Source organism: Takifugu flavidus, unplaced genomic scaffold (genome assembly GCF_003711565.1).
Source record: "Takifugu flavidus isolate HTHZ2018 unplaced genomic scaffold, ASM371156v2 ctg292, whole genome shotgun sequence".
NCBI classification, from domain to species: domain Eukaryota; kingdom Metazoa; phylum Chordata; class Actinopteri; order Tetraodontiformes; family Tetraodontidae; genus Takifugu; species Takifugu flavidus.
This window is the reverse complement of record NW_026621933.1, coordinates 655-18095: the sequence shown is the minus strand read 5'-3', so window position 1 is coordinate 18095 and position 17441 is coordinate 655. Positions and strand designations below refer to the sequence as shown.

The window sequence follows — 17441 nt, the reverse complement described above, 5'->3', positions numbered from 1 at the left end:
GCTGCTCGAACGTCAAATGATGGTCTCCCATCTCACTGACAACTGACGCACCTGCAGGGGTAGCTTTTCCTATGTGTGTCCCGTCCGACAACATCTGGAGCTCCATTAACGAAGTTAACAAGCTATCAAATACTTCCCGTTTCTTTCTCCCCTTTAACTCGGTTACTTCCAAGTGGTAGTAGTCAGCTACCTCAATAACTGGGCCTTACTGAAGGTCCCCAGTGCGGCTATAGTCGGAGCTGAAAAAAACAAATCAAGGTCAGACATGGCACAACGAGCAGTCAATTAACAATAAGTGGCATAAACCCTGCCGACGCGTGCTGGGCGAGAATAACGAATGAATGAATGAATCAATCAATCAAGTGATTCCCGTATCGAACGCCTCCCACCAAACTCCACCTGTCTCTTCACGCTCTGCCCCAGAGCCAAAATTTTTAAACTCGATACCGCTGAGTTTCAGCTGTTCTGACTGAACAACTGTCCCTCACGGCTGAGTCTTCAGCCCAGGCAGCAGCGCAAAAACAACACTACAATAACAAAAAACAGCGCAAATTGCCCTACAGCCTACCACGGGAAAAGCTCCAAAACCAAAAGGTCTCCCCAACAAACTCAGCTGGCGCACCAACAAGCAAGAAACAGCTGATCGGTAGATTGGGCTGCGGCAGTTACTCACCACTCCGCAGACAAGTTCAGAATCCCGGACGAGCCCCCATATGTCATGACCACTTGGCTCCGAATGACCACAACATAAACGGGGAGACCAAGCACTTTTAACAAAAAGGGATTTATTGAAAAGTAAAGTGAACAGTCAATAGTAACGGTGAAAGCAGTAGGGTGCAACAGGGTATAATCAGAATCCAACGAGGGTAATCCCAACGAGGCTTTAACAACGGGACTGGCACTCTCCAGTGGACGCGTTCGGCAAGGTTTCCAATTTCGTCCGGCAGCAGCTGACCCTCAGCCCGATCAGCCCCATCTCCTCCTGAACACGGGTTTTTAAGCCATCACTGGTTCATCAGGTTAATGAGCCCCACCTGGAGTGGTGGCCTCCCAAACAGGTCCAGACAGCTCCATCTGCAGGCCAAGCACAACACCAGACCAGGCGCAGCCAAAGACACCATATCCCAAATAATAAACCCAGACGTGAGGCCACCTAGTGGGCCATCACATCATATATCCTCTTTCATACGTTATTAAGTCATATGTTCATATATCCTCTTTCATATGTTATTAAGTCACATGTTCATATATCCTCTTTCATAAGTTATTAAGTCACATGTTCATATATCCTCTTTCATAAGTTATTAAGTCATATCTTCATATATTCTCTTTCATATGTTATTAAGTCACATGTTCATATATCCTCTTTCATATGTTATTAAGTCACATGTTCATATATCCTCTTTCATGTGTTATTAAGTCACATGTTCATATATCCTCTTTCATATGTTATTAGGTCACATGTTCATATATCCTCTTTCATAAGTTATTAAGTCATATGTTCATATATCCCCTTTCATATGTTATTAAGTCACATGTTCATATCCTCTTTCATATGTTATGAAATCATATGTTCATATATCCTCTTTCATAAGTTATTAAGTCACATGTTCCTATATCCTGTTTCATATGTTATTAAGTCACACGTTCATATATCCTCTTTCATATGTTATTCAGTCATATGTTCATATATCCTGATGTTCATCTGTTCAACAAAGGGACAACAGGATGTGTGTGTCTTACCTGTTTGGTCCACTCAGACATGACGTGCGTGCTCGGCGTCCTGAAGTGGAGGTTGAGGACGACCACACAGTTCAGCACCACCACCGTCACCACCACCATGATGAACATCAAATATCTTCAACACACAAACACACTCAGGTGTTTTCCATTTTTTAAATCTCAGCCGGTTGTCACCTGGTTCTGCAGCCCTAATTTATATATAGTTTGGAGAAGCAGAATATATCTGATTCAGAGTTAAATGATGTGGAGTAAATGGTGCGTTTACCTACTTCACAATAAGAGGAACGGACGTGGATGTTTCTGGAGCCTTTGAGAGATCAAGAGTAGGAAGACAGACTGAGCGAGCAGCACCGAGATGGACAGTGTCATCTTCTCACCACCTACACACACACACACATTTTTATTATCCTTTTTAAAATCTATTCAAAAATCTGTTGGGGAGCTAATTAATGTTTCTCGATTAATGGCGGCCCCTCAGCTCCGCCCACTACCGATGTTTGCTGCTTTATTAGCTGTGTTGTCCCGTGCTGACGTGATATTCAGCTGTAATGTCTGATTCTTTGGGTGCTGTTGAAGGTTAACTCAGTTCATGTAGTTGTGATTCTGAAAAGGTCCCAGACTGTTAATCTGCCTGACGCTGGCTTCAGTACGTTCTGTGACTCTGCACTGACTGTCTGCGGGCAGGTAGTAGACCAGCGAGGCCAGGAAGGAGATGAGCACGCAGGGGATGATGATGTTGACCACGTAGAAGAGAGGTTTGCGTCTGATGACCAGGTAGAAGGTGATGTCCTGATGCTTGTTGCTCTCCATGAGAATGTGTTTGTAGGTGTTTCTCTTGGCGGGTCGGTGGATGATCTCCCACTCACCATTCTCTGTTGGTCAAAGCCAGAGTTCAGACACAAGTGATGAAGTTATGACTGTCAGTCTGGTTGGAGCTGCAGCCAGTCTGAAGGCTCAGGCTCTGGTGAAAACAACTTCTCTGCATGTATCAACAGCATCCAGTACACTGAAAGTCCCCAACAAGCTCCAGGACTGTATGCAGTAAAAAATAAAAATAAATGGAAATGAATCTTTACTTGGTTACCTGTAAAGCTTGCAGGATCAATAATGATCCATTCAACCATCCACTTGGTTTCAATGACTATGTCTTCCTTCAGGAGCAACCTGATCTCTTTGGCATTGTACGTTAGAGAGCTGCAAGGCAACATGGGAAATGCAGTTCAGAATTTAAAAAGCCTGTTTTCCTACTGGGAGAGTTTAGCTGCACCGTGCATTTTATTTTTGCACCTTTTTCTCCTCTCATATGTGTTTAGATTCTATCAAATCTCGACTCAGCTCAGTTTAAACCATCATGTCAGAGTTTGTCTGCGTTTCAAACAACAATGAAAAATCCTGCCCGTGCATACGGGAATTTGAGCGTGCAGTTCTGCCAGTCAAAGGGGAAATATTTGACGCTGATGGAGCAGGACGATCTGAAGATGGCGGGTGGTGACCAGTAGCAGAGACCTGTTGAATCCACCAGAACGTTGCAGTAGTAGGCCACGTTGAATTGGGCATCGTTGCTGAGGAGGTGGTTGTACACACACGGAAATGTATTAAACATAACGAATTCAAGTATAAATAACAGGACAAGTGATACTTGTTCATTGTTATGACTATTTGATCATGTTAAAGGGGTTGAAACCATATTTTGAAAGATAAAGGCGGTGTTTGATTAGAAACTCTTTCTGAACTCTGGTGCTCTGAAACATCTCCGCTTCCATTTTCAGCTGTTTTTATTATCAATAACGTCAAATCATCCATCCATCCAAATCGTTGTCCTGTTGGACCACCAAAGGACAAACACTTTCCATTTAGCACGGACAAAAAAAACCAAATCCTGTTTGGCAATGAAGCTGTGGGGAGAGTTTGAGGAGCGTTTTTGAGGAACACGCTGCCATATTGGGTCCAAGCTGCTGGGGTTTTGTTGTTTCCAGGTGAATCAGTTCGCTCTGAGCACAAGAACAAACATTTTTAACCTCAGTCCAAGAACATCTGACCTGAAATGATCAAAAACCTTCAGCGTAAAAAGATGGTGGAGAGAAAGCTGCTGGGAGGTTCTCAGAAGAGAAGTGGCATTAAAGCCAGCTGGAAGAGTCCAGCCTGCTTCCTGCTCCTCCAAACAGGCGTCTCCACACCAACACTGAGGAACACGGGCTTCTGTTCTTCCTTCTTCTCTTCTGACTATTGTGTGTTTGATGAATGCAGCATCCACTCACTGCCCCCCCCCCCCCCCCCCCCTCATTTACACTGCTCCTGGTTTCACAATGCTCCTCAGACAGATGCAACCAGAGACACTGATGCCGTCAGACAATAAACCTGAGTGTTGTTGTGTCCGGTTATTAACATGTTCCATGCTTTTCCTTCTGCAACAGTTCATCACACCTGCTCAGGGAAACCTCGGTGTAAAGGAGGTGAAGCCGTGCCTCAGTGACTCTACTTTGGTGTTTTAGAAACTAACAGTTATTAGATGAATATACAGTGTGCACGTACGCGCACACGTGTGTATAAACACTTAATACACGCGTGTGCGTGGATGTAGACGTTTTACAACTTTCTATTGGTCATTGACAGTTTCACTCATCGTCATCAGAATTAATCAGAAATATTTAAACCAACAAACTACACACAGAACCGCAAAGTTTAGAGCTTAAAGGGAGCGACAGGTGAAGATTTAAAGCTCAACGCAGCTGAAGAAGTTCCAAAAAGGAGAAATATCATGTGGTGCTTTACCGCCACCAGGTGGACACGCGTGGGACTGCAGACAATAGTGAAACGCGCTCCGACACATTCTGACCTCTGCTGCTCCTCCTGGACTCCAGGGCTGCAGAAATATGCTGCTTTTACAAGTCTTTCTAAATCTGTCAAGCATCATAAATCTTATTTAGTTAACCAGGTTGAATAATGATGGAGAATGGTGTCCAAAAAGCGTCTTTATTTTAAAGTGAACCAGAACAGTTCGGTCCGCGTTCACAGTGAGGCGGAGAGACCTCGACTGAGTCCAAAACAAGTCCGCTCGGAAAACTCTCAAAAATAGTCAAGCCACAGAAGTCAGGGTTTGGCGATGAGGACGAAAACACTCCGCCGCTGGCAGACGGGAGTTCTGTCCTTAAATCTAACGGGAGATTGAAGAGAGACCGCAGGTGCGTGTGTCTGCGGGGCCACTGTGGCTGATGAGCGGCTCCTCCACGCCCCCTGCAGGTAGACACCAGCAACAACGGTCCCAGAAACTGGGAACCCAACAAACCAGTTTTTAAAAGTATTCCTTTCAGACTAAGCAGGAAGACTGAAGACCGACAAGGTGAGTAAACGAAGAGCATTATTGAAAAGAATTGACAGTTGTGTTTGGAGATAAAATCAAGCTTTGAAAACATTTTTCTTACTATTGAAGAGCTGCATAGAGCTGAAGCATTCTTGGCTTAAGAAAATTCAACTAGACTTCATATTTAGTTTTAGCACAAAACATCGTTATACATTATAAATGAAGAGGTCTTATTTAACTTCCTTATAGTCTGGCTTTAGCTATAGTTGAATAGTCTTTCTAAGTGAAGTTTAGTTTATTTTTCTGCTCTTTGCTACTGATCCTAAAAGAACTTTAAACCCTCCCAGAATGCTTTAATGGTAGTAATATATACGCCATAAAGCTGCTGATTAGGTTTTAAAAGTGAAAGTATTCTGTTCAGACGAAGCAGGAAGAGCGACATTTTTGTGACAGGTGAAAAGCTCTTAGAGTTATTAGAGTTGTTCAACAGTCCAGGTTACAGCTGGATATTTTGGTATTATTTAAGACAATAAACTTTAAAAATAATTAAATAAATCAACACAGGATCACAGGACACCAACAGGATTTTGGGTTCATGTTGCACGTTTTCTCACAGTGGTTTATTGTTCTATGTTGTGGAACCACTGTGAAAGAAATGCAGGAGTGGGTGTCATTTCTTTCATCTATTTTAAATAGAGCAGTGATCTTTGAGGACTTGGATCATAGAAATAATTGAAGAGGGGAACAAATGAGGGAAGTTAAAAAGTCCTGACTAGCATGTTTATGTAGCACCAGATAATTTAGTGGCTGAGCTGAAGACAGTCCTTTCACCATGTTGGCCTGTGGAAAACCAGTGTTGTCGGGCCGATGGACCAGCGTCCCCGTCGTTGCCGGACCACCGTTGGCCACCAGTTGGGTTTTGGGATCAAAGTGGGGGCGTTTCCTGTATCCGGTTCTCCTCACGGATCCATGACTACAACATGTTGCTGCAAGTGCAGAGACGTTTGCTCTGGAAAGAACTTTAGAGCACATTCAGTGCTGCAGGATGAGGGGCTGGAAAAGGTGCCAGTTCTTTTCTCACTGCAGGGAACAGTTAAAAAAGCAGCTTAAACTCTGAAAACATGAAAATGATACAGATACATCATTGATTTATTGATTCAGTTGTTATCCAGAATGGATTAGAAATGTTCCTGTTTGATAAAAATGCAGTGAATTGGGATTATTGAACTACAACCTCTACAGATTATTTACCTTCATCACAGTCTCATCACTATTTCTGATGTTTCCTCAGGATGGACGAGGACAGAGCAGAGTCCACAGTGCCCAGCAGGGTGTCCCTGAAAAGTGACCAGTCCAAAAGTGATATAGTAAACTTCAGAAGTTCAGAGGAAATGTAAGAAAACTAAAGCGTGATGATGTGTTTGTGTGGCAGCTGTTAGTCACATTAACAGCAGCAGGTTGTGAGTTTATTATTGGAGATGTTTAACACTTAAACCTCAGACAGTCATATAGTTACAGACTTAATGTGAATATTGTTGATTAGAAACAAGAATCAGGTTTAAACTGAAAGATGAATTCAGACATAAATGCTGGAACAATATTGAGTCTTGACCAGGTTCTTTCATCCTATAAATCAAAGGACTAATAGAGATGTGTTTCATAGTGAGAGGGGGGAGCACATCCTATCAAACTGGGACCAGTCAGCTCCACCAGGAGAGTCCTCTTGTTCACAATCTGGAAGCAGATCTGGAGATGCTGAAATGAAGCCCAAAGAAAGTAAAACTGTTCAATATGAGATTTAATTTGTGATGTCATGAATTTGTAGTTGTGTTGATGATTTATTATAGATGGAAATCATTGGTTTACTTATGTTCAGGAAGTGATCTGCAGGAGGTGATAGAAGGTCATAAGATGAGTCTGAAGAGAAGATGTGAACATGTGACTGAAGGAACTCATGAAGCAGGAAGTGGAACCCTGCTGAACAAGATCTACACTGAGCTCTACATCACTGAGGGACAAAGTGAGGAGGTGGACACACAACATGAGGTGAGACAGCTTGAGAGAACCTCCAAGAAGAACATCCAGGACACGCCAATCAAGTGCCAGGACATCTTCAAAGTCTCATCTGAGCAACAGAGACACATCAGAGTGGTTCTGACCAACGGTGTCGCCGGCGTTGGAAAAACCTTCTCAGTGCAGAAGTTCAGTCTGGACTGGGCAGAAGGTTTGGAGAACCAAGACATCAGTCTGGTGCTTCCGCTCTCATGCAGGGAGCTGAACTTGATCAGAGATGAGCAGCACAGTCTTCTCTCACTGCTTCATGTTTTCCATCCAACATTACAGAAGATCAGAGCAGAAGATCTGACTGTCTGGAAACTTCTGTTCATCTTTGATGGCCTGGATGAAAGCAGATTTTCACTGGGTTTCAACAAGCATCAGCTCATCTCTGATGTCACACAAGTATCGTCAGTTGACGTGGTCCTGGTGAACCTCATCCAGGGGAACCTGCTTCCCTCAGCTCTCATCTGGATCACCTCCAGACCTGCAGCAGCCCATCAGATTCCTCCCTCGTGTGTTGACAGGATCACAGAAGTACGAGGCTTCACTGACTCCCAGAAGGAGGAGTACTTCAGGAGGAGGTTCAGTGATGAAGATCTGTCCAAGAGAATCATCTCACACATCAAGGCCTCCAGGAGCCTCCACATCATGTGTCTGATCCCAGTTTTCTGCTGGATCACTGCTATAGTTCTGGAGGACATGATGACCAGAGACCAGAGAGGAGAGCTGCCCCAAACCCTGACTGACCTCTACTCACACTTCCTGAGGGTTCAGATAAAGAGGAAGAAGCAGAAGTATGGAGGAAAGCAGAGACCAGAGGAACTGGCTGAGGCTGATAAAGAACTCCTTCTGAAGTTGGGTCGGCTGGCGTTTGAACATCTGGAGAAAGGAAACATCATGTTCTACTCAGAAGACCTGGAGCGATGTGGACTGGACGTCTCCGAGGTGTCGGTGTACTCAGGAGTTTGTACAGAGATCTTCAAGAGAGAGAGTGTGATCTTCCAGAAATCAGTCTACTGCTTTGTTCATCTGAGCATTCAGGAGTTTCTGGCTGCCGTCTACATGTTCCACTGTTACACCAGGAAAGACACAGCGGTTATAAATCAGTTCCTAAAATATTTTAAACCAAACCCCTTTTCCGGGTTTGTTGGGTTGTTTAATAACGATCCAGTCACATCTCTTGATGACTTCCTCAGGAGAGCACTAATGAAATCTCTCAAAAGTGAAAATGGCCACCTGGACTTGTTTGTTCGCTTCCTTCATGGTCTCTCTCTGGAGTCCAATCAGAGGATCTTGGGTGGACTGTTGGATCAGAGGAACAGCCACCCAGAAACCATCCAGAAGGTCCTCAACAACCTGAAGGAGGTGAACAGTGGTGAATTCTCCCCAGACAGAAGCATCAACATCTTCCACTGTCTGATGGAGATGAAGGATCAGTCAGTCCATCAGGAGATCCAAGAGTTCCTGAAGTCAGGGGAGAAATCAAAGAGGGAACTGTCAGCGATCCACTGTTCAGCTCTGGCCTACCTGCTGCAGATGTCAGAGGAGGTTCTGGATGAGCTGAACCTACGGCAGTACAACACCTCAGATGAGGGACGACGTCGCCTGATTCCAGCTGTGAGGAACTGCAGGAAGGCCGAGTAAGTAAAGATTTTTGGGGCCGGACATCGGCGTTTAAATCAAGCGAGTGGATCATGTCAGGTAGCAATACCCCCTCCAGTGGTCATTCCTTCAATTCTTTATCTCCATTGCATCCATCCATCCATCCATCCATTCTCTACCGCTTATCCGGGGTCTGGTCGCGGGGGCAGCAGCCTAAGCAGAGAATCCCAGACTTCCCTCTCCCCAGCTACTTCCTCCAGCTCATCCGGAGGGATCCCCAGGCGTTCCCAGGCCAGTCGAGAGACATAGTCTCTCCAACGTGTCCTGGGTCTTCCCGGGGGTCTCCTACCGGAGGGACATGACCTGAACACCTCACCAGGGAGGCGTCCAGGGGGCATCCTAACTAGATGCCCAAGCCACCTCATCTGGCTCCTCTCAACGCGGAGGAGCAGCGACTCTACTCCGAGCTCCTCCCGGATGGCAGAGCTTCTCACCCTATCTCTAAGGGAGAGCCCAGCCACCCTACGGAGGAAGCTCATTTCAGCCGCTTGTACCCGTGATCTTGTTCTTTCGGTCATTACCCAACGCTCATGACCATAGGTGAGGGGAGGAACGAAGATCGACCGGTAAATCGATAGCTTCGCCTTTTGGCTCAGCTCTCTCTTCACCACTACGGACCGGTGCAGAGTCCGCATTACTGCAGACGCCGCACCGATCCGCCTGTCGATCTCCCGCTCCATTCTCCTCTCACTCGTGAACAAGACCCCGAGGTACTTGAACTCCTCCACTTGGGGCAGGATCTCCTCCTTGACCCGGAGAAGGCACTCCACCTTTTTCCGGTTGAGAACCATGGCCTCGGATTTGGAGGTGCTGATTTTCATCCCAGCCGCTTCGCATGCGGCGGCGAACCGATCCAGTGATAGTTGGAGGTCACGGGCCGATGACGCCAACAGGACCACATCATCCGCCAAAAGCAGAGACCTGATCCTGAGGTCACCAAACCGGACCCCCTCAACACCATGACTGCACCTAGAAATTCTGTCCATAAAAATTATGAACAGAATCGGTGACAAAGGGCAGCCCTGGCGGAGACCAACCCTCACCGGAAACGAGTTGTCTTACTGCCAGCAATTCGGACCAAACTCTGGCACTGATCGTACAGGGAGCGGACGGCCCGTATCAGCGGGCCCGACACCCCATACTTTCGGAGAACCCCCCACAGGATCCCCCGAGGGACACGGTCGAATGCCTTCTCCAAGTCCACAAAACACATGTGGACTGGTTGGGCAAACTCCCATGCACCCTCGAAGACCCTGCTGAGGGTGTAGATCTGGTCCACTGTTCCACGCCCAGGACGAAAACCACATTGCTCCTCCTGAATCCGAGGTTCGACTATCCGGCGGACCCTCCTCTCCAGTACCCCTGAATAGACCTTACCAGGGAGGCTGAGGAGTGTGATCCCCCTATAGTTGGAACACACCCTCCGGTCCCCCTTCTTATTGCAGCGTCCATAAATTAAAAACAACAACAATTCATCCAGAAATGTTCAACACTGGCTGGATATAAGTTCAAAGGTCAATCCAGACAAACCAACATAAGGCAGGAATAATAGGAGCCACAAGTTAACTGACTATCATGAAATTACTGTCATGTCATTAAATAACTTTTGTTTGTTTGTATACATCATATTCAAACAACAGAAAAACACATTTTAACTAATGACACGTGACTATTTTGCTTTATTTGTTCAACGTAAAAACAGCCGGCCTCGTTGGTTTAAATGGGTGTTTTAGGTCTTTGTGGCGGTTCCGTTTGGAGCCTTTATGTGACCCACAAAGTTGTTTGACCCTTTCCACACCCGTTAGGTGGCAACTTCATCACTAGCAACAAAAGGTGCAGTGAAAATGATTTGAATGAAAACAGGCAGATAGAACAGAAGCTGAGGGCAATCGATGCAACCAGAGACTCTGATGTCATCGATCGGATCGCTGAATTAAGACTTGACGCACCATCGTACAAATTGGATGAAATGCAAAATATCCAAAGAGCCGATAGACAGATAAAAAGATGCACGTTTCTTTAAACCATTTGCTAAAATCATTTTAAATATTGAGTAATTATGAGCTGTTCTAAAATAAGACAAATGTTGAGAATAATTCAGTTGCATTTCAGATCTGATGGTCGTTCAAACTGTTGCTCTACGGTGTTGAATTTAGCTTTTCCAGGAAATGAGCTACATTTGTGTTGAGGTAGATTCTCAGATAAGTTGATGAGAAATCCCAAAGTTTGACTCACTATTTTTGTTTCATACACAACAGACTGTCTGATAGTTTTCTTTCAATGAGTCATTGGGAAGTTGTGGCCTCAGCAATGACGTCAAACCCTTCTCATCTACGGGAGCTGAGCTTAAGCTGGAACGAAAACCTGGCAGATGCCGTAAAGTTACTGTCTTCTGCAATGATGCATCCAAACTGCAGACTGGAGACGCTCAGGTCAGGAGGCCTCTGTTGGTCTTTTCTAAATTTCTTTACATTTTCTGCTTTTCTCTTCATTTTCAGATTTAGAAATGTGTTTTTATTTGCCCCATTTATTCCTTTTCCAGACTGAGTGACTGCTGGTTATCAGAGATCAGCTGTGACTCTCTGGCCTCGGCGCTGAGGTCCAGTCCCTCCCATCTGAGGGTTCTGGACCTGAGCTACAACAAGCTGAAGGATCCAGCAGTGAAGCTGCTCTGTGGTGCTCTCCAGGATCCTCTCTGTGAGCTGGAGACTCTCAGGTCAGTCAGAGATGATCCAGTACTTTCCCAGGTGTAACTAGTTAGACAATAACTGTTTACATGTTTGATCTTTGTTATAAACGTAGTGTTACAGTTACAAAAAAGACCACACAGGACAGATTTGCAGTATTAAATTGGTTGTGGAAATCTGTCCCATGTGAGGATGGTCATCAATGACTAGAAAGGAAGTATCAGTTGTAGATTTGTCTTGTTTTATTTTAGGCTGGCCACAGAACCGCCCAAACATTCAGACCAATCAAAAATGGTTCTTCCTGTCTATTAAAGATCAGAAGGAAACCTAGAAACCCCAAAAAGAAAGCTGCTGCAGTGTGCCATGCCCCTTCTCTCCTGAGAAAAGCCATCCCAAAAAAGAGAAAAGCCCAAGTGTGAAGTGAGCACCCTGTTAAACCTTGGTACCGAAAGCCTGCAGTCATTCTCATCTTAGGTGGCTTCATTCCAGCCAGAAGCCCAAACCTGCCTCCCTCTTAAAGGGGCAGCAGGTCAGTCCAACCACAGAAACCTTCATGAAGATCTGAAGCTTTCAGCATCCGCAATTGTTGCACCTCACTTCCATTGGAGTCCAAATCAGAAGTCAACAAGTTGATTCTACACCGATTCTACACAATGCAACCATTTTAAAAAGGTTTCCATGCATAAGTTTTCACACATTTTTATATAAATCTGTTTTTTCATCACCTCCTTCTGTTGTAATGGTCATTAAAGAAAATGACCTTATTTGAGTTTTTCTCCTCACAAATATGACTTTCTATGAACGATGCAATAAATGCAGCTTGCAATCTAAGACAATATGGAAGTATGTGTATATAATAGTAGTGGAAGTAGCTCATAAAATAATACATTTGCTCTTCTCATCAAATCTCTCTATGTTATTAAAGAAAAACCTGCTCTTAGTCAACAACATCTAAGACAACAACCAAAAATCCTAATTTTCTACAATCTAATATAAAACAGTAGAGAAGACTCTTTCTGCAGAGACACTGGTGGCAGGAATGCAGAAGTATCACCTGCTCAACTTGGAAGGTGGAGCAGAAACCACCAGCTGAGAAGGTCCTCAGCGAGAGGAAGTGGTGGAGAACCATGAAACTTGCTAAGCTCCACCTCAGCTCCAGAGACGGGCTGAGCTGGAGCTGTGGCACCAGGTATCGCCCAGAAGAGCCTCCAACAAACAAGCTCTTCTCTTGGGAGGAGAGGGCTTTGAATCTCAGCTCAGTGTGCTTGTCTCTAGTAGGTGGCAGCTGCACCTTTTCCTGAGCTCCTTGTTGATGCCCTGAGGGGAATTGATGCTCCTGCAATGTTTTCTGGCAGCATTGAGCTTGCAGTGGGGCAATCAAACACACTGTGGGGGGGCTCTCTTTCCTTCTCTCATCTGGAGAACAAGTGACACCAGCTGCCAATCATTGTTGGAGAAATGTGCAGTCAGGGGAACGATGCGTCCAGACTATAGCCACCCTTCCAGCATCCAGCAGTGTCTAAAACCTTTGATTTGGTTTCACCAGAGAGTGTAGGGATTGCAGGGTCGCTGCAGCATCGCCCACAAGCTGTCAGGAGTGGGTCGCTTTGTCCCAACTCCTGACAAGAGTTTAGTGCTATTGAGAAATGTGGTCTCACAAACCTGGAAGGTATTTTGACCTACACACACTTTACATACGCTGTAGATCTTGTCCAACCGCCCTGAAAGAACCCAAAATAGGAACATACGGCAGATAAGCCGGTGCAGGACCAGAGGTTTGTTGCTTGGAAGCTGTGTTTTGCTCTGGTACATGTTGATTTTTATTTGTCTTCTCTCAAAATAATTGTTATTTTAGCCTAAGTAGCTGCAGGTTATCAGAGACCAGCTGTGATTCTGTGGCCTCAGCTCTGAAGTCCAACCACTCCCATCTGAGGGTTCTGGACCTGAGCTACAACCCGTTGCAGGATTCAGGAGTGAAGCGGCTCTGTTCTGGACTGGAGAGTCCAAACTGTAAACTGGAGAGGCTCAGGTCAGTCTTCATTTTTCTACCTATATACCAGCTGCTAAGATGGTGAAGTGAGGCTGTTCTCAACACTGCTGTGATGCACCACATTAAAAAAATTCCTTGGAATATCGTGAATTCAGGTCTGACCCAACTAAGAACTAACGTAGGTTTAGTACTGACGCAGATAACATGCAGACCTGCACCGTATAACCTCATCCTGCATTTTTCAGATTGATTAACTGCAGTTTATCAGAGATCAGCTGTGGCTCTCTGGCCTCGGCGCTGAGGTCCAATCCCTCCCATCTCAGAGAACTGGACCTGAGCCTCAACCAGCTGCAGGATTCAGGAGTGAAGCGGCTCTGTGGTTTTCTCCACTTTCCAAACTGCCGACTGGAAACTCTGAGGTAAACACCATTCTCAAAAATGTCCATTATTCCATCCGAGGGTCCTCACACTTTCTGAGTGTGTGTGTTGTGCCCAGTTCCTTCAGGAGGGAGGGCCACACGGGGACCACTTATTCATGATAAATTGATTTAAGGACAATGAAAAAGCCGACAGATGGTAACCAAAATTAGACAAAACTAGGTGAGGGTGCCTGGTAGACACCAGCCAACAAGGAGGGAGATGGTGAGGGGGACAGGAAGTCATCTAAGACAGGTTGTGCCTTTAAAGATGAGCCACAGGTGAGATGGATCTCCATGATGAGATGGGAGGGAAAGAGGTGGGAGAACCTGGGAAGAGTGAGGGCCAGAACAATATATATTCTCCTCTGGAACAGTGCAAACCTGAGAGGTTGGAATTGTGGTAATTACATATTACTATCATTTTTTAACCTGTAACTAAATTAAATATTTACAGATCATGGCTTTGATTAATGTTTCAGATTAATACTGGTTTCACTTATAACCTTATAAAAGTTTCCCTTCTTTATTTAGATTAAGGTGCTGCAGTTTATCAGAGATCAGCTGTGACTCTCTGGCCTCGGCGCTGAGGTCCAATCCCTCCCATCTGAGGGTTCTGGACCTGAGTCAGAACCAGCTGCAGGATTCGGGAGTGAAGCTGCTGTCTGATCTCGTAGAGAATCCAGACTATGGGCTGGAGACATTGAGTCAGTAGCTGGTTGAAGCCAGTCAACTCCCGCTCATCTGCTGCATCACTCACTGACCACTGGTGAAGAGCATCTGTGGAAACATCTGCCGTCTACTCCCTCCATAGATGAAAAATTCCGTTTTTAAAAAGCGCTGGTGGACTTTCAGGAGATCAGTCGATGGTCGACAAAGCAGAAGCAGCTTCGCCTTGAAGTTAAATTAGTTCCTGGTATCACACAATGCTTCTTTATAAAGTTCTAAATGGCTCCTCGGCCACTCTTATAAGCATGAAAACATTCTCTTAATTGTCTCTTCAAATGTCTGTATTATACGTTACTATTTTACATCATGCCTTCAGAATCTTTAGGGTTTAGTATTTACTGTCTCTGTGACATGGAGCATTGGAATATTTCAGCTGCAGCCAGCAAAAACCCATCAGAATGACGGCTATCGGTGGGAACCGCAGGTCATTTGACTTTAGTCAGTCTGGTCAATGTTATAGGATTTATTGCAATCTAATAAAAACTATGAATAAATGTGGGAAATAGGAAATAAAAAGAAGCAAAATGACCAAATAAAACTCCCATGAATAGTGTAAATTTAAAGATGTCAAGAATGGAATATCAGCTTAAATGGAATCAAACATAAAGTGAAAAGGCCTCCTTTAAGTTTACTGCAAAAATAAACACTAAATCAAGAGTGACACGCGCCAAAAACGTCTCATTCTCTCTTCTGTCTCCACTCATTCTTTTATATTCTCTTAAGATAATGGGGACGGGGTCGTGTGATAACAAAACAACCTAATTGGGGACTATATTTTTGTTGCAAGAACTTTGGCTCTTCAGAAATTTCTATGTTGGCTTCCACAGATTGTGCATCCACTAGAAACTCAGTGTTTTACTCTCTTTTGAAGACGTTTCACCTTCTGTCCAGAAGGCTTCTTTAGTTCTGAAGGCCACCGCAGTATCAGGGGCCCCGTCCAGGTTGGAGAAGATTTAAGACTTAAGTGCTCCATGTGGTCGCGAAATTACGGTACCTCCGCTAAAAGCCAATCAGATTGCATGAATTCCCAATTATTCTGATTAGAGCAACTCTCTCCCAAGTAGAACGTTCATGAGTATGACATTTAAAATGACAATATTTACTTAAAATTGCCGCACAGACCAGTTCTTTGCTCCGACTGGGCCGTTAGTACTGACGGCACAACTGTCCAGTCAGCTGTTGAGTGTCGGGTACTGAATTCACTCTTGACCAGGTAGGACATAATTAACACAGTGACGTGGGGAGGGGAGGCAGGTGAGGCAGTGCCTCATCTGACCAAAAAAGAAAGTGTACAAAAATAAAGATTAATATTTTCCACTGATATGTGTTAAAATGCATTTGGAGTATGACTACACATTTCTGCCATTTTATTAAGTAAAAATTGTTTCCCCGATCAAATCCAGGGCAGAAACCCCGGGTGAGGCAGGGGAGAATTGGGCCTCACGTCTGACTGCACGATCCAATACAAACTGGGTTGCATGACGTGTGCCATATTGCTAATATGAACTTTACAGAAATGGTCGTTATACACCATGACTTTCTGCAGTCTGTCATGTCTGTTGGGGTCCAGGGTGGTGTCTGTTTTTTTCCTCCAGGGGGCGTAGGGGAGCTTCATTGCCTACAGCTGGCACTGTAGGCAGGTGCACCTGTGGGCGATTGCCACCTGGCTGCCTACTTAAGGAGGGAGCGCCTGCCCATCGGGGCTGGAGTGTTTTGTTGTCTTTGTTGCTGTCCTGTTTTTTTCCCGGCACGCTCGAGGACTCCATGCCGTTCTGCTGGACCGGTGAGCGGTCCTGGGTTCTCTACAGTCCCGGAGGACTGCTTCTGGTTTGAGGACTCTCCATTGGACCCCATGAAGTGCGGATCCTACTCCTGAGCTACCCGCAGTCCAGGACTGTTTGTCTTTGTGTTGCCCCCCGAAATAAAACTCATTTGGACCTTCTTACCACCGCGCTCTGGTCTGCTCTCAGGTCCTCTCTAAAATCCATATGGTAACAATGTCTTTTGCTGACCGCCCAATAAAGTGCAGAGGAAAGTCCGCAGGTGAGGCAGGCAGTTGTCGTCGAAATCCTCAGAAGTGTACTCAGACAGGCGCACCAACAAAGTTCACCACAAGTTGAGACCAGACTTGGAAGACTTGTCCCCTGGCCAGGGGGGAGTGGCACTCCGATCAGACACGAACTCTGCCGCGTCGTCCCGGAGACTCTCCTCCTCCTCCCCAGCGTTGTCTCTTTTATTAAAACAGGCATGATTACACAGCAGGAGGCGTATCTTCGTTACACAGACGGCATCAGCTACATTTCTCACACAGGCAGGGGAACGTTCATGCTCGCCGAGTCACATTGCTCATGTTTTGACCATATTGGAGCGGTTCTCAGCCTACGCACAGGTGCACGGGCCTGAGGACCCTAACCTAAGCAGATATCACACATTATTGTTTGGTCCTCCTTCTTACTAACACGCTCACATACAGATCCGTTCCCACATTCCACTTTCCCACATTTTAATCCTTCTCGTATTACCTACGAAACTACTCTACTTTTATTAAAATAGCGAAAACATAAAATGCAATTCGCGATATTTCCCAACACAGTACTCGGCCTCACCTCAAGGGGGCGCACGCAGGCTGACAGGTGCTTTCTCGCTGGTGCTTTAATAGGCAAACTTTATTCAAATTTATTGAAGCACCAGAATTTGTTTCAAATGTAACAGAAATTTTTGCTGTTGGTCAAAATTAAATTTGTGCTGCACACATCTCTGCACTTTAATTTGTTTACAGTATAAATGAATTTCTTAAAACACAAGATGGGGCTCTATCCATAGCTATGAAAGAAAGTTCCTTATAGGACAAATAT

At 45.1% G+C, this 17441-nt stretch overlaps 1 protein-coding gene and 1 long non-coding RNA gene across 9 annotated transcripts in view; one reads left to right on the top strand and one right to left on the bottom strand.

Moving 5' to 3' along the window:
• LOC130520130 (NACHT, LRR and PYD domains-containing protein 12-like) overlaps positions 1-16531 on the top strand; it is a 34714-nt gene extending 18183 nt beyond the window's left edge. For 3 of the 8 annotated variants that reach the window (XM_057023719.1, XM_057023720.1, XM_057023718.1), the window contains exons 3-10: positions 6336-6437; positions 6708-6820; positions 6921-8742; positions 11023-11196; positions 11307-11480; positions 13307-13480; positions 13687-13860; positions 14392-16531. In XM_057023719.1, the coding sequence (XP_056879699.1) occupies positions 6336-6437; positions 6708-6820; positions 6921-8742; positions 11023-11196; positions 11307-11480; positions 13307-13480; positions 13687-13860; positions 14392-14572 (2914 nt within the window). In that variant the 3' untranslated portion in view covers positions 14573-16531. Of the gene's footprint in view, positions 1-5029; positions 5084-6335; positions 6438-6707; positions 6821-6920; positions 8743-11022; positions 11197-11306; positions 11481-11765; positions 12697-13306; positions 13481-13686; positions 13861-14391 lie in introns of those variants that run through there. The other 5 variants (XR_008948662.1, XM_057023722.1, XM_057023721.1 and 2 more) reach the window with 5 other exon arrangements.
• LOC130520132 (uncharacterized) lies at positions 1641-2552 on the bottom strand. Its single transcript, XR_008948663.1, has 3 exons — positions 2415-2552; positions 2013-2123; positions 1641-1858 (listed from the first exon to the last, which is right to left on the bottom strand). It is a non-coding gene; the product is annotated as an uncharacterized LOC130520132 (long non-coding RNA).
• Positions 16532-17441: the final 910 nt, after the last annotated feature.